The sequence below is a fragment of the Lactuca serriola genome, chromosome 4, assembly GCF_051521515.1.
Source record: "Lactuca serriola cultivar US96UC23 chromosome 4, Lser_US96UC23_V15, whole genome shotgun sequence".
NCBI classification, from domain to species: Eukaryota; Viridiplantae; Streptophyta; class Magnoliopsida; order Asterales; family Asteraceae; genus Lactuca; species Lactuca serriola.
This window is the reverse complement of record NC_136411.1, coordinates 395,820,421-395,836,067: the sequence shown is the minus strand read 5'-3', so window position 1 is coordinate 395,836,067 and position 15,647 is coordinate 395,820,421. Positions and strand designations below refer to the sequence as shown.

Genomic DNA, 15,647 nt, shown 5'->3' with positions numbered 1-15,647 from the left:
CTCTTCTAGTGGGACCAAAGTTGATCCCGCTAAGCCTAACCCTAACCCAAAAGAGGCAGAGTGCCATCATTGCCATAAAATAGGGCATTGGAAGAGAAGCTGCCCAGACTACCTGCAAGCCATAAGGGAAGGAAATATCAAGCCGTCTTTCACAAGTATATACACAATTAAATCTAATGATTCATCTCATGCTATTTCTTGGGTCCTTGATACCGGTTGTGGTTACCACATCTGTTCTGAATTGCAGGGACTAAGAAGAAATAGGGATGTGGAGCATGCAAGAATAAATCTAATCATGGGGAACAGAAGATCGTCGCCTGTGACCAAGATTGGAGTGTATTCTTTAGTGCTTAGGAATGGTTTATGTTTAGATTTGAACAATTGTTGCTATTCGCCAGAAATGGCAAGAAACATCATTTCATTTCATGGTTTGTTTAGACAAGGTTTTAGATTTTCTTTTAATAATGAGAATGATTCTATTCTTGCTTATCTAAATGGTGTCTTATATTTTGAAGCAATACCATGTAATGGAATTTATGAAACTGTTATGATTGTAGATAACTTAGGAAATGATGTTTTATGCATGGATTCTTCCAATGGTATGGATAGAGCAACCTTGTGGCATTGTCGATTTGGACATGTCAACAAGAAGCGCATAGCCCAACTCCAAAAGGATGGAGTGTTGGAGTCATTCGACCTTAGAGAAGATGACACATGCGAGTCTTGTTTGCTTGGAAAGATGACTAAGTCACCCTTCATTAGTACGTGTGAAAGGGGTGAGGGTCTATTGGACCTCATACATACCGATGTATGTGGACCGTTTAGATCAACCACAAAGGATGGGAACCGCTTCTATGTGACTTTTACCGATGACTATAGTAGATATGGGTATATCTACTTAATCAAGCAAAAGTCAGAAACGTTTGAAAAGTTCAAAGAGTTCAAGAATGAAGTGGAGAATCAATTGGGCAGGAAAATCAAGATGCTTCGATCCGATCGAGGAGGAGAGTACCTAATTCTTGAATTCCATGACTATCTCAAGGAGTGTGGAATAGTTTCACAATTGACGCCACCTAGGACACCACAGTTGAATGGTGTGGCAGAAAGGCGTAATCGAACCTTGTTGGACATGGTTCGCTCTATGATGAGTCGTGCTTCACTACCTATCTCGTTTTGGGGGTATGCCTTAGAGACTACCGCCCACATCCTTAACCAAGTCCTTACTAAAAAGGTTGCCAAAACACCTCACGAGATGTGGACAGGGAAGGCTCCCTCGTTAGCACATATCAAGGTTTGGGGTTGCGAGGCTTTCGTAAGACGAGACACTCACAACAAGCTCGAACCTCGTAGTGAGCGATGTATTTTCATCGGCTACCTGCAGAAATCCTTTGGATATCTCTTCTATAGACCGAAGGACAATGTTGTCTTTGTTGCGAGGAGAGGAGTTTTCCGAGAGCGAGAACTCATAAGCCAAGGAGACAGTGGGAGGCAAATCGAGCTTGAAGAGATTCAAGAGTCGATAGATGAAGGAACCTCTACCGCTGGCACTCAACCCGAGGAGGAAACTACGGTTGAACCGATTGACGAGTCATTACCTCTTAGACGTTCCGAAAGAGTTAGAGTTCAACCCCAGTTTTATGGTTTTCATATTACTACCGAAGGGGACACGTATATTAGTGATGGTACACTAATAAATCTAGATGAACTTAATAGCTATAAGGAAGCCATGGCACGCCCGGAGTCTGCGAAATGGAAAGAGGCAATGGACAGCGAGATCCAGTCCATGTATGACAACCAAGTTTGGAATTTGGTTGATAATGTGCCCGGACGTAAGACCGTTGGGTGCAAATGGATCTTCAAGAAGAAGACCGACGTGGATGGAAACGTACACACATATAAGGCGCGATTGGTTGCGAATGGCTTTACTCAAACACCCGAAGTTGACTATGATGAGACCTTTTCACCAGTTGCGAAGATAAAATCTATTAGGGTGATGCTAGCAATTGCCGCATTTCATGATTATGAGATTTGGAAAATGGATGTCAAGACCGCTTTCCTTAATGGGAAGTTGGCTGAGGATGTTTACATGGCTCAGCCAGAGGGGTTTGTGGATCCGAAGCATCCAAATAGAGTGTGTAAGCTTGAGAAGTCCATTTATGGACTTAAGCAAGCATCTCGCAGATGGAATCTTTGCTTCGATGAGAAAGTCAAAGATTTTGGATTTGTACGAAGCGAAGATGAATCATGTGTATATGTCAAAGCCAGTGGGAGTATAGTAAGCTTCCTCGTTCTGTATGTCGATGACATACTGCTCATAGGAAACGACGTCCCGACTCTGCAGGAGGTTAAGTCCTGGCTCGGGAAGTGCTTCGCTATGAAGGACCTCGGAGAGACTTCCTATATTCTGGGAATAAGGATAGTGAGAGAACGAAGTAATAGACTAATAGGACTTAGTCAGAACACTTACTTAGATAAAGTACTAAAACGTTTTAGTATGGAAAACTCGAAGAAGGGAGAATTACCGATACAAAGTAATGCCAAGTTGAGTAAGACTCAAAGTCCGAGTACGGAAGCTGAAATAGCTGAAATGAGCCGAGTTCCATACGCTTCCGCAGTTGGCTCAATCATGTATGCTATGACTTGTACTCGCCTTGATGTAGCCTTTGCTTTGAGCATGGTTAGTAGATATCAAGGGAACCCTGGCAGAGCCCATTGGATTGCGGTTAAGAATATCCTTAAGTACCTTCGGAGGACGAAGGAATGGTTCTTAGTCCTCGGAGGGAGTGATGACTTGAAGGTGCGAGGGTATAGTGACGCCAGCTTTCAGACCGACAGGGATAACTACCGTTCGCAGTCGGGCTGGGTCTTTACCCTGAATGGAGGAGCAGTAACTTGGAAAAGTTCCAAGCAGGAAACCGTAGCTGATTCAACGTGCGAATCAGAGTACATTGCAGCGAGCGAAGCGTCAAAGGAGGCAATATGGTTGAAGAACTTCATCAGTGATCTTGGAGTTGTACTTGCCATAAAGGAGCCCATGGAGATTTTCTGTGATAATGAAGGAGCGGTTGCCTTGACCAAGGAACCGAGGGATCATGGTAGATCTTGACATATCGACAGAAAATATCACTTTATTAGACATCGTGTAGAAGAAGGACAATTTGTGGTGAAGAGGATATCATCAGAAGATAACCCAACAGATCCGCTTACGAAGGGACTGAGTAGGGTTAAGCACTTGCAGCATGCTAGGAGTATTGGGCTGAAGGATGATATTAGTATAGATTAGATAGTATTGGAAACGTGTAATAGATAAATGTAATTAACATTTGATGATTAAATAAAAGAGTATTATTTATGATTAATGTTACTGTCTTATGTTAATTGTTTAACTATTGTTTCACTTTGTATGTTTTGACTTCCAGAATAATTGAGTTTATTAAGAATAATCGAATTATTCAAATTGTCCACAATCGTTCATATGTTGGAAGTAGATATGAATGAAGATTATCATGAATTGGTGTGTAGATTGTCTAAATAGTATTAGACATAGAAAAAGTTTGTTGCAACGTTCATGAGTGCTTGAACTAGTTTTGAGCATTGGAAAAAACCCACGCTTGCTGGAATCACCTTATGGAATGTGATAAAAAGGGAGATCGCAAGACGATAATATCATATAGTCTTAAAACCTAGATATATGGTTTGTTATTTGTTAATTGGTTGTACATTGATAATGCGAAACCGCATGAGTAACTTGATGTTATAAAATGCATTGTTGTGTATAGTTGATTAATGAATAAGTAAATGCATATAAGTCGAAGTTTATCTATTACTTTTATCCTAAGAGGGTAAAAGCGATATCTCGGCCGCTCGATGATTTGATTTGACTTATGTGCCAGGCCCGGTCAGAACTAAATTGATATGTTCGATTAAGTTCTATGTCAAATAAATCGGAGATCGAGAAACCAAATGCTAGATAAATTGTTCCATAGAATTGTCAGCATGATATCTAAACAGAGGACTGTACGATCCCTTATCTAAAGGACAAGATTGATTAGATCAGAGTTTGACAGCGTCTTTGAGAGCTACGATTGCTAATCAGATTATACTTGTATATAGTTACTAGACTTATCCAAGTGGGAGACTGTTGGAATAGTGTCTAAGGCTGCAACTAAATTAGGCAAGTATTTGACCGGGTAGTGCATGGTCCTTTTGGGTTGCCTTCACCATAGCAACTTGACAGGATGATTTATTATGAGAGAAGAAATATTATTAATATATTATGAGAATAATATAAGGAATAATAATATTATTTGATTAATATAAGTCATAAATTAATTAGGAATTAATTTGGTGACTTAAAGAGATTAATTGAAGAAAGGGGTATAAACTGTCAATTGTATGATAGTTGTACTTTGGGCTATAAATCCCTTATGGATAATGGTGGACGATTTCTAGGGCTTAGGATAGGCTTAGAATTCGTCCAAAGGCTTATCAATTAGGGTATTGGATTGCTTAGGGCCTAAGTTATCCAATTAGGGTTTAAGGGTGAAACCCTGGGAGCCTTACAAGTATAAATAGACCCCAAGGGTTAAGGAAATCGGCACTTATGCTTTAGAAAGAAACCCTGGCCGATTTTGATCCCGTCTCCTCTCTCTCAAATCATCCTCTTGCTAGTTGGTGTTTGTAAGCCATTAGAGGAGTGACAATTGTGACTCTAAAGCTCCAAGGACAAGAAGATCAAGCAAGTGATTCAAGGTAAACTTCTAATTCTAATTTCATATGTTATTATGCTCTATTAGTCATTAGAAGTCTTGGGTTCAATGCATGTTTAATTAGAGAAACCTAGATCCAAACATTAGGGTTTGCATGTGCACATAGGAATGTTCATATGGCCAAAACCCATCAGAAAAATCTATTGACACGTATCATGGAGGAATCCTTGAACTGGTACTATCAGTATAGTTGATCCTTAGGGAAGATCCTTATGAATAATAGAAGATAATGTGGATTAGGAAATTGGTTTAATTGTTTGATGATTAAACATATTAATTATAATATTATGGGTTGAAACCTCTATGTATTCACCAGGTTTCCCAACCTTATCCACTCAGTTTATTGTATCACATGTAGCAATATTAAAGATATTTTTTGCTGAGAGATTCAAGGGAATATACATTATAGCCCTACCTAAGCTTATATACATAACCAATTAAACTGTGTCGTTTTGGGCTAATTACAACACACGATTGTTTTTCTTTTCTATCATCGTAATATTCTAAAATTGATTGTTTCCGCTATTTTTGGTATTGGAGGATTTCTTACTTCCAGAAATCGATCATGTAGGTTAATTGAAAAAAAAATTCATCGTATTTGCAATTGGAATTGGCATGTTTGAAATCGCACAACAACATACAAAGGGTAGAAATTGGCATCCGTTCATGTTGTTCCCCACTCACTGCACTATCAATTTGTAATTGAAATTGCCCATTGATTACCGAATTTTGCTACTAGTAGAATTTGTAAACCGATTTTTGTATGGTTCTCGATTTTTGTTGACTGGTTGTTCATTCTCATTTGTTGCTGCTCAAATTTTCTACACCATATTCAACTCGTTACCTGCTGCTTACTGATTTCTGAAAAAAGGTAAATTTTTTTGTAAAATTTCATGATACATCTTGAATTATTTTTTCTAAATGTTGGTGAATGATGAAAAAAGAATTATGAACTTTGCTTGCATCCGTTCATGTTGTCTCCCACTTACTGTGCTATCAATTTGTAATTGAAATTGCCAATAAATTACCGAACTTGGCCTCTATTTCGTTCTATTCACTATGCTATTTTATTTTATATTAATTATTGATTTTGTCATTGTTGCTGGTTATTTATTTTTTTCTAATAAGCAAACTATCATTTTGTAAATATCTTAGTTGGTAAATGATATTTTCTAATTCTTGATTATTGTTGGATGTAGTGTATAGTGAATGATGTCTGAAACCGAAGCAGATGGGAATATCGAAGCACATACAATTGAAGATGTTGATGCAAATGATTTGTTAGAAGCAACATATGAAACTGAAGAAATAAAAGATGCAAATGCTGAATGTGAGGAAGATGGACTGAACAATGAAAGTATTTTAGGAAAGGTTTTCGATACAACCGATGATGCATATAACTTTTATAATGATTATGCATTTGTACATGGATTTGGTATACGTATTCATACCACATGCAAAAATAAGGGAACAAATGAACCTTATCGAAAGACACTTGTATGCGACAAAGAAGGTTTTAAACGGGAGGATGGTAATACTTCAATTGGAAATGAGAAAAAACGTCGTAGAGAAGTTAGGATCGGATGCAAAGCAATGTTTCGAATTTCAAAAAAGAAAGATGGGAAATGGTTTGTGGACTTGTTTGATGACACACACAATCATGAATTGAGCATGACAGCAACAAAAGTGATGAAGCATCGGTCTCATGCGAAGTTCCACCGTACAATGAAATGTAAATCTCTCATGGTGGAACTTAATCAAGCAGGGTTGAAACCTTCTCAAATTAAAAAGGCTATTAATGCAATGAAAACCTCAAATGAAGTTGATGTTACTTCAAAACAATGTGTTGATGTATTATCTAAGCAACGAAAACACAACAAAGGAAGAGAGTTTTATGGACTAATAAAACATTTACAAGATAAAGCATTAGTGGATAATGATCAGTATTATGTTGTGGATTTGTGCAGTGATGGTTGTCCTAGAAATATTTTTTGGGCTGATGGAAGATCAAGAGACGATTTTACTAAATTTGGAGATGTTTTTGTCTTTGATGTAACTTATATGACAAATAAATTCAAGATGCCTTTTGCTCCATTTACTGGGGTGAACCATCATGGACAGTCTGTACTTTTTGGTGGAGCGTTGTTAGAAAACGAAAAGGAAGAAACTTTTGTATGGTTGTTTGAGCATTTCCTTAAATGTATGTTTAGCAAGTACCCAAAGGCTATTATTACTGATCAAGACAAAGCTATGGGTAAAGCAATAAAAAAAGTGTTTCCAAACGCTCGACATCGCTTTTGTGCATGGCATATAAAAAAACATGAATTAGAGCACCTTCGACCATATGTTGCTCGTTATAGTTATTTTCAAGAATCATATAAAGAATGGGTAATGAGTGACACAATTGAAGAATTTGAAACTAGGTGGGAAGTTATACGTGATAAGTATAAACTTGAAAGCAATTGTTGGATAACTGATATGTATAACCAACGAGTACATTGGGCTAAACCTTCTTAAAGGATATTTTCTTGGTCGGTATGTCAACAAGTGGACGAAGTGAGAGTATTAATTCATTTTTTGATGATTTTGTTAACTCGAGTACCATGTTGAATGACTTTTTAGTGCAATATGACAAAGCAGTTGCTTCACGAAGGGCCGCCGAAGAAGATGAAGATTTCAAGACTATGAACTCGAGGCCAGTTCTTTCCTCAAGACATCCAATTGAAGCAAAAGCAGGTGAGTGTTATACTAGAAAGGTATTTGAGATTTTCAAAAAAGAATGGATGGAAGCTACTAGCAATTTAACGCATGAGACTATAAGCAAAACTACAGAAGAAATCAAGTATCGAGTTGGACAATTGGACATTAACAAAAAATATTGGCGGATTGTTACCTTTTATTTGTCAAATAAGATCCATGTCACATGTTCTTGTGCTAAGTATGAGACTTGTGGGATTTTATGTAAACATATCTTATATGTGATGAAGAAAAGGCATGTTGACACACTTCCGAGTCACTACATTTTACCTAGGTGGACCCTTAATGCTAGGTACAAGGTGGGTAAGCGTAGTATCGGACTCGAAGAAATGAATAATGGGAATGGGGTTAGTGCTTACACTTTATGGTGTGTTCGTTCAAATTTTAATAAAGTAATTGAACAAGCAAAAGACTCCCCTTCAGAAATAGAAAATGTCAATAACGTATTGATAAAGCTCTTACAAGATCAAGCAATACGGAAAAAACCTTTACCAGTTGAGAACGTATCTCAAGGTTCTTGTGTGAGAATTTCACAAGTCGATATGCTACCTCAATTATTTGTCCGGGATCCTCTTGCTCCAACCAACACGAAAGGGCGTCCTAAAATTGCTAGTAGAATCAAGTCTTCTTTAGAAGTGCCAAAAAAACGAACATGCTCTTATTGTCAAGAATTAGGTCATTATGCTACTAGTTGTTCTAAAAGAAAGGTGCGTATAGTAGTAACTTACTTTGTCATGATTTTGCAGTTCTTATATTTATATAATAATCTATTTATATTTTCATGTATCAGGTAGATGAATCGTTGCAAGAGAAACATTGATGGGATATATAGTTGCTATGATTTTGGTTAATTCTACTCATTTTTCTAGCTTAGGTTAAGCGTCCTTTTTTTAGTTTGAAGTACTTGTCTTTTTTCCAGTTTTGGACATAAATCGTGTACGTTGCTGTTCTGGAATGAAAATGTTGAATGGTTACTACTATTATGTGTAAAAAAAGAAAGTACAGGGGTATTATTTGTAAAAAACAGAAGTACGGGGGTATTATGTGTAAAAAATGAAAGTACGATGCTATTATGTGCAGAAAACAAAAGTATGGGGGTATTACGTGTAAAAAAATGAAATTACGATGCAATTATGTGTAAAAAATGAAAGTAGGGGGTATTATGTATAAAAACTGAAAGTACGATGTTATTACGTGTAAAAAAGGGAAGTACGGGGGTATTATGTGTAAAAAATGAAAGTACGCGGATATTATGTGTAAAAACTGAAAGTACGATGCTATTATGTGTACAATATGAAAGTACAATCCTATTGTTGAAAGTATTATTTTGTTAAAAAGAAAATTGATTCAAGTATAATGTTGTTAATAGGTATAATGCAACAGTAGACTGCTTCTACTAATCAACATATTCTTTTTGAGATTTGAAATAAGAATGTTATTATAATAAAAAAAACCCAACTAATGGTCGGGAATGTACATATTACAAACCGGAACAAAAAATGCCAAAAATATGACAGCACCATATAGAAAGTTACAAAATCCTTACAACTAATTACAACTAATGACAATAAACTTATAAATCTACCAAACAAGAGTGATGAACATTAAACCCAACGATGATTGTTTTCCCTTTTTACCCTTCCTGCCTTGCGTTTCATAGCAGTCCCCAAATTACCTCTGTTGCCCCTATTGGTCATTGGTAAGGACTGTTTTCCCTTTTTACCCTTCCTCTTGAACCGAACCGTAGATTATCTACCATAACGATGACCTGCAAAAAAATCAATGAGGTTTTGAGAAAATTGTAGCCTTCATATGTAAATTACTGGAGAAACTTATATCCACATGGAACCCATTCATTAAGACCAACAAAATAGCTAAATGCTAGCAATAAAAATCTTTATATGATAATTCCTTAAAATACAATAATCATGGTAAAATGTCCAACTTGTCTGTTACTAAAATGTCCAACTTCTTTGCCTCTTAAAATACCTTTCTCCTTGCATCTGGATTTCTATCCATCTAATATATATCAATTAAAATCTTCAAAAGACATGAATGCCCTTACAAGTGTTTTTTGATAAAGAAAATGACTACTTACTGGAGCTAGACAAGGATTGCAATATATCATGACTTTAATACGTTTGGCACTAAGATCCTTAATAAGTTGTTTCCATCCTTGATACAATGTTTCATCCACTTCCCAATTCCACCATAATTGTGATATAATTATTGTCTTTCTCTATCCTACCCAATCTTACACAATGCCAAAATGTATTAGCATCATAAAAAAGGGTAAAAGGAAATGAAGAGGTTGAAAGATTACCTGCAACAAGAATGCTGATAAAGATAAATTGAAAGAATTCTCACTTTCCTTAACTGAAATAGAGAAAGCGCCCATGTTTCCAAAGGGAGAATTGACACATAGATAGAAAATTTTGTATCAATTGTCCCAACTTATAATTAATGACTTCAATCGATGAAGGTAAGTGGCCATTGAAATCTCAATTGTCGATTACAGACTTCAACTGATACCAGATCGATGCAAATAGAACAAGAATCAAGGGGAAAAATCAGAAAGCTTCACTATTGAATCATTCCCTAACCATCTGTAGTCCTCTTTCGCCAAAATTGTTACAATTTCTTCAATCCAGGTCATGTCGTCGTTACTGACCTGGTGGATCAAAACCACAAATCAGAAAAAAGGAAGCTTTTATGTTAGGAAGGAAGTTTGAGAACCCAAAACCCGCACCTTTTCCGGCGATTTCCAGCTGGGCGGCATCGCTTGCGTCGTCGTTTCCCTCTCTGGATCAGTGATGCCGCCACCGGCGACTACCCTCCTCTTAGTTGTGTTCCCCTGACTACACAACAACACAGTGGGATTAACAACCCACACGGTGTTTGTTTTGTTTTTTTCTCCAAAATTGGGGTTTTAATTGTAAAGTATATATATATATTGAACCGGCAAATCTAATCTACTCCTAAACTAATACCACCTAATTCCACCTATGTCAACAACGGGACTTGAACCCTCGACCTTAAAGATGGAGGGCACCACCTGATATCGCTGGGCTAGAAGCCCTTTGGTTTATAATAGTATATAATATAGATTATGTTTGGATAAAAGTGTTGGAAATGGGATATTCTCATTATGCCTCAAAAGAGTTACATATATAACCATAAATAGATGTAGAATTGACGATAGGCAGCCAGCTTGGCAAATACGCACAGTTGACCCTCCAAAAAGAAACCACGTTGCGTATCAACTGAACAAATCGTCTTCAATAATCTAACCTCTTTCATCCTTCCATAGTCTATACTCTTTTCCCTATTAATTTCTTCCCAAACCCACACTTTTCACCATTTCTGTACTCAAATTACTTCTCAAACAACAATCAAAATGAAGGGGGATCGTCGTCAACATGGTGCAATCAGGTGTTACGATATCAATCAGCCTCTTTTGGCTCAAGAACGCTACAAGAAGATGGTGGATTCCACCACCGCCGCACGGCTGTTCACCAAGGTGCTCAACAAGCCGACGAATCAATCAAAGTGTACCGGGAAATGTCACAAGGGGCGGTGCTCCGGTCATCATCATAAACACGCGGTTTGTAAGTCCAGAGATAAGGCTAAAGGGGCCATGAAGATCAGATCGATAGATCCTGAGAACGAGTGGACCAAATATCCTGCTGGGAACTCGGCGACTAGGGTTTTGGCTTATTTGGCTAATGAAGAGGGTTACAATGATGATGATTATGATTACGAGGGTAGAGTAGAAGAAACTTATGCGTATGATGACGACAATCATCATGATTATGATGTTGGTACTCATGCAATAGACCTTGGTGCTGGATTCGCAATTGGGATTGGGATTGTGGCGGATGAGCGTGAGAATGATGTCCATGATGATGATGATGATGATGATGCCATGAGCTTTTGTGATGTGGGGTTATGTTGGGGACATGAAGATGAGGATGAGTATGGAGATGATGATTGGTATTTGGTAGGTGGACAAATGGAGTAAATTCAAATTCTTTTTATCAAATTTCATCATATCATCATATTCTAATTATGCATGATGATTTTGGGGTTTGGTTTAAATTATTGTGTTATTATATGTTAATGATGTAATCATATAGTTTGTTAATTGTGTATTATATGAATAAAGTTAGCTCAATTCTTGTTGTCACTTGTTTGTTTCCAAGATAAACCATAACTCCAATGATTCATTTACAACTACTTTCTTCAAAATTGATCTACAACTACATATATATGTTCCTTGATTTGTGGGACCCATTTTAATTTATAACATAATAAATCCAACCCCATGAAAATGATAAAGGATGTGTTTTTAATCATTTTGTGGGGATTGTTTCTTATCATTTGATGGGTCTTGTGTTAACATGAAAACAACATTTGATGGGTTTCCTTTCAATTTTTTAATACAAACAAGACCAATAATAAATAATAAGACAAAGATTAATATGATAATCATATTTAAACTCTCTTTCCAAAATACAACAAATTTGCATTCATGCCAAAAGGCCTTGGCAATTGAGAAATAGTAGTAATATGGAACATAATCAATCAATCCTCTCATCTTTTAACTGGAAATGGACAGACATATAAAACCAGCAAAAGTTATAATATGCACAAACTAAAACTACTGAATATTTGGAGACATATTTTCATGGCTAATCCTTCTTGCTAATTCAGATAAAGGATGATTAATCGGATTTTGATCATTGTTATTTTTCCAAAGTCTTCTAGAAGATTTCTTGATGGAACACGGTTGTGATGATACCATTGTTGTTGTCGGAGGTTTTCTTGTAGGCGTTACATTTACTGACCTCAAATTCAAATTCCCTTGTGCTTGTGGAGTCTACAAAAACAAACACACATTTAATTCCTCAAAATATGTTTTCATTTTTAAAAAATATATATATTTTTTCAAATTCTAGACGTAGTATATATTTATACATACCCTTTTGATCATGCTCTTTGGTGTTTCTCTTTCATTATTATAAAAACTCGGTAATGGCCGAGCTTTAAAGCAGAAAGTTTGACGAAGTCTTCTAAATTCTGTCTCTGCTTTCTCCTGTATTTTTAAATCATTCAAATATAAAAAAACAAGAGAAAATAAATGGAAATTTGAGAAATGAGAAAGATTATAATAACCTTTAATGATGTTTGCAGCTGCACTTTCTGCGCTTCTTTTTCATTAAACTTCTCTTCAAGCTTCTGAAAATAATTAAATGCAAAACATAGATTCATTAAATTACAAGAAAGAATATTTTAAGTTTTTTAATAAAAGGCTCAAGAGTAATAAAGTAGGTTGCTATTCTTGCCTGTTTTCTTCGTGCAGCTCTTTCCTCTGTTCTCAAAGTAAAAGGAGAAGATACAGTTGGTGATTGCAACTTGTTTCTATAAGCATTCAGTGACTTTGAACTACATTATTAACACACAATAATTCAAAAAGGTTAAAACAGTAATTTTCCCATTTATATTTAGAGTATGAATCCTTTAAAATGTCAAAATGATAATTCCTGAAACAACTTACACAGCTGAGAAAATGTGCCATTTTTGACTCGGAGTTTTGCTTCCAACAGCTGAAGGCGTTTGTGTTTCCACCCTTTAATAAAAAGTAAAAAGAAACAGCAAGATTATTTAAATCATTTAAAGAAATAAATTTTTTTTAGAGTAACTTACCTTCTTTTTACGGAAGGTGTTGCCAAAGGTTGCTTATTCACCCCACTTTTAACCTAGGAAACAAAATTCACATAAGTTTAAGCTGCATTGCATATAAAGGAGTGGCAAAAATGTAATTTACCTTGGAAGGAGTCCTTGTAGGTGTTGGATAGCGTTTGGGTGTGGAATGAGCACTAGGAACAGGTTTTTTGGTTTCATTCTTTTGAACATTTTGAGAGTTTAATTTGCATGATTGTGATTCTTTAACAGAACCAGAATTCATTAACGTGTATAAAGATCTTGGAGCTATTCTCTTTTTATCTACAGAATCCATTGTAGTGGAAATGGAATTTTTGGATTTTGGAGTGATGATGTTGTTTTCTTTTCTGGGATTCATAAAAGCAACATACTTTGATGGTGAAGGTGGGATTTTAGCTTGTTTCTTGTTGACTAATGTTGACCTGAAAGAAGGTGTAGCTGGTTTTCTCCTCATTCTTGGTTGTAAAACCTCCTGATCTGTGTTCGACTTTGACTAAAACAATATAAAAATATATAACCAATCATTTTTTAAACTAATCAACAACAAAAAAAAAAAGAACAAGTATTATAAATTTATAATTACCTTCAACAAAGGTCTGTCCATTTGAGATGTTCTACTATCCTCTGAAACAGAAACATGATCTTCAAGATTCTCAATCCTGTTTACCAAATCTTTCTTCTTCAAACCCACATCTACTACAACCTTTTCAGTTCCCGATTCAACAAGATTGAGAGGTTGTTCTTCTTTGACAATTTTCACTGTGTTTAACAATGGTGGTTGTGGTATATGAATGTTCACCAACGATGTTTGTGAATAATCATGGGGTTTGGGGCTGCTGGTGGTGGTGGCGATGGCGTTTTTTTCTTGCTCAAGCAATGCAGCAGCGGCTGCAGCAGCTTTTTGAGCAGCCACTTTCTTGTAATGAGCTTCAAAGAAAGCTTTCTTTTGGGCAACTGATCCAGGTTGGGCATAACTCTTGGCTTCTTCAACATACCGTTTATGAGAAAATGTTGACCATTTTTCCCAAGCTAATGACTCTGATGTGAACCTCCCAAAAGAGACTGAATCTCCAAGAACATGTACATGGTTCCCCTGTAAACAAGTAATTTTACCATCAAAGAAACACTCCAATTGAGTGCAAGAAAACTGCTAAGAGTATGCTTTTAGTGAAGTTCAACTCATTGGAGCATTTCTACAAACACTTTGTAGTCAGTAACTCACTCCCAACATTCTACGATAAGAAATCGGTTGAGTACCCAGAAAAGTTCACAAAAACGTATTTTCAGTAAAATTCAACTCACCGGAGCACTTTGACAAACAATTGGTACAAATTGGTAGTTGATAACTAGAAATCATGATGAAGAATAATCACTTGATGAATTTGTCGAGACTTACATGGTTGTTGGGTTCAGGTAGAGAATGCATGAGACATGTCGATTCTCCCATGTCTATCAAGAAGACGAAAACACAGAGAAGAAAACGACCCAGAAGCAATAAAGTAGATCAAGGTAAGGGTTTCGTTACAAAATCTTTACTTGCAACTGACCAATTACTCAAAAATTTGAAATTCAAATGAAAAGAGGCGTACGTTATAGAAAAAGTCGCCTGGGGTTTCTTCTTTTTCAGCTGGTGGTTGGGTCCTACCTATTTGAATTTGGAGGAAACAATCATCTGAGTAACGTTCATCTCTTTAAATGCAAATATTAAACTAGAAAAGCCACTCAAAGTCCAAAGCCTTTGCCTTTATAACTCAATTTAAAAATCCACTGATATTTCAAATATTATATTTTTCCCCTTATTCTAAATATTTGGCTTAGTTACTAATTTATTTAATAACTAGTAGTTTATAATCCGCAGTACATAAAATTAATTAAATTTTTATAATAAAAATTTAAAATTATTAATCAATTATTTTAAATAAATTTTTAATTAAGAGATATTTTTTAGTTGTATACAATTATAATCGTTGATTTAAATAAATACGTGATCTTATAATATGTATCAATTTTATTCTAATATTATTAATTTAATATAATTAGAATGAGAAATTTAAAATTTGTAATGGAAAATCAATACATTGACAAGTGACATGACATTAATAGGGAGAGAGATATGAGAATTTCTAATATGCGTCTTAAAGACACACATAAAAAACATTAATTATGAAAAATATTACTTTAATTAAATGTGAGATGTATTAATTATAAGCAACATTTTCCATAAAAAATGCATTTTACATTTTTAAATTAGAAATATTTCATATAATTAATACATTTCATGTTTAATTATGGTAATATTACTCATAATTAAAGTTTTTTATTTAGTAAAATTGTCCAAGACATGGAAGTCATTTCGACATGTCGGCTCGGCAGAAAGCAGTTTTTCAGTTCATTGTA

The 15,647-nt window shown here is 35.6% G+C and overlaps 2 protein-coding genes and 1 pseudogene across 2 annotated transcripts; 2 read left to right on the top strand and 1 right to left on the bottom strand.

The window, feature by feature from the left end:
• Positions 1–5,978: 5,978 nt before the first annotated feature.
• LOC145099891 (protein FAR1-RELATED SEQUENCE 5-like) lies at positions 5,979–8,346 on the top strand (annotated as a pseudogene).
• Positions 8,347–10,718: 2,372 nt separating this feature from the next.
• Positions 10,719–11,712, top strand: LOC145097935 (uncharacterized). Its single transcript, XM_079035609.1, has one exon. The coding sequence runs from the start codon at positions 10,924–10,926 to the stop codon at positions 11,545–11,547; it is 624 nt and encodes a 207-aa protein (XP_078891735.1). The 5' UTR covers positions 10,719–10,923; the 3' UTR covers positions 11,548–11,712.
• A 279-nt stretch (positions 11,713–11,991) lies between these two features.
• On the bottom strand, positions 11,992–14,930 carry LOC145097934 (uncharacterized). Its single transcript, XM_079035608.1, has 9 exons — positions 14,647–14,930; positions 13,834–14,343; positions 13,354–13,743; positions 13,233–13,285; positions 13,084–13,155; positions 12,872–12,971; positions 12,702–12,764; positions 12,508–12,621; positions 11,992–12,405 (listed from the first exon to the last, which is right to left on the bottom strand). Exons 1-9 carry the CDS (start codon positions 14,695–14,697, stop codon positions 12,187–12,189), a joined length of 1,572 nt encoding a protein of 523 aa, XP_078891734.1. The 5' UTR covers positions 14,698–14,930; the 3' UTR covers positions 11,992–12,186.
• Between the last annotated feature and the right edge of the window lie 717 nt (positions 14,931–15,647).

Excerpts from the sequence above, each read along its gene's own strand:
- LOC145097935 (XM_079035609.1), top strand. The coding sequence starts at position 10,924 with ATGAAGGGGGATCGTCGTCAACATGGTGCAATCAGGTGTTACGATATC.
- LOC145097934 (XM_079035608.1), bottom strand. The coding sequence starts at position 14,697 with ATGGGAGAATCGACATGTCTCATGCATTCTCTACCTGAACCCAACAAC. Across the intron at positions 13,156-13,232 it reads ACACCTTCCGTAAAAAGAAG|GGTGGAAACACAAACGCCTT; the intron begins GTAAGTTACTCT and ends TTTTTATTAAAG. Across the intron at positions 12,406-12,507 it reads CAAAGAGCATGATCAAAAGG|ACTCCACAAGCACAAGGGAA; the intron begins GTATGTATAAAT and ends TTGTTTTTGTAG.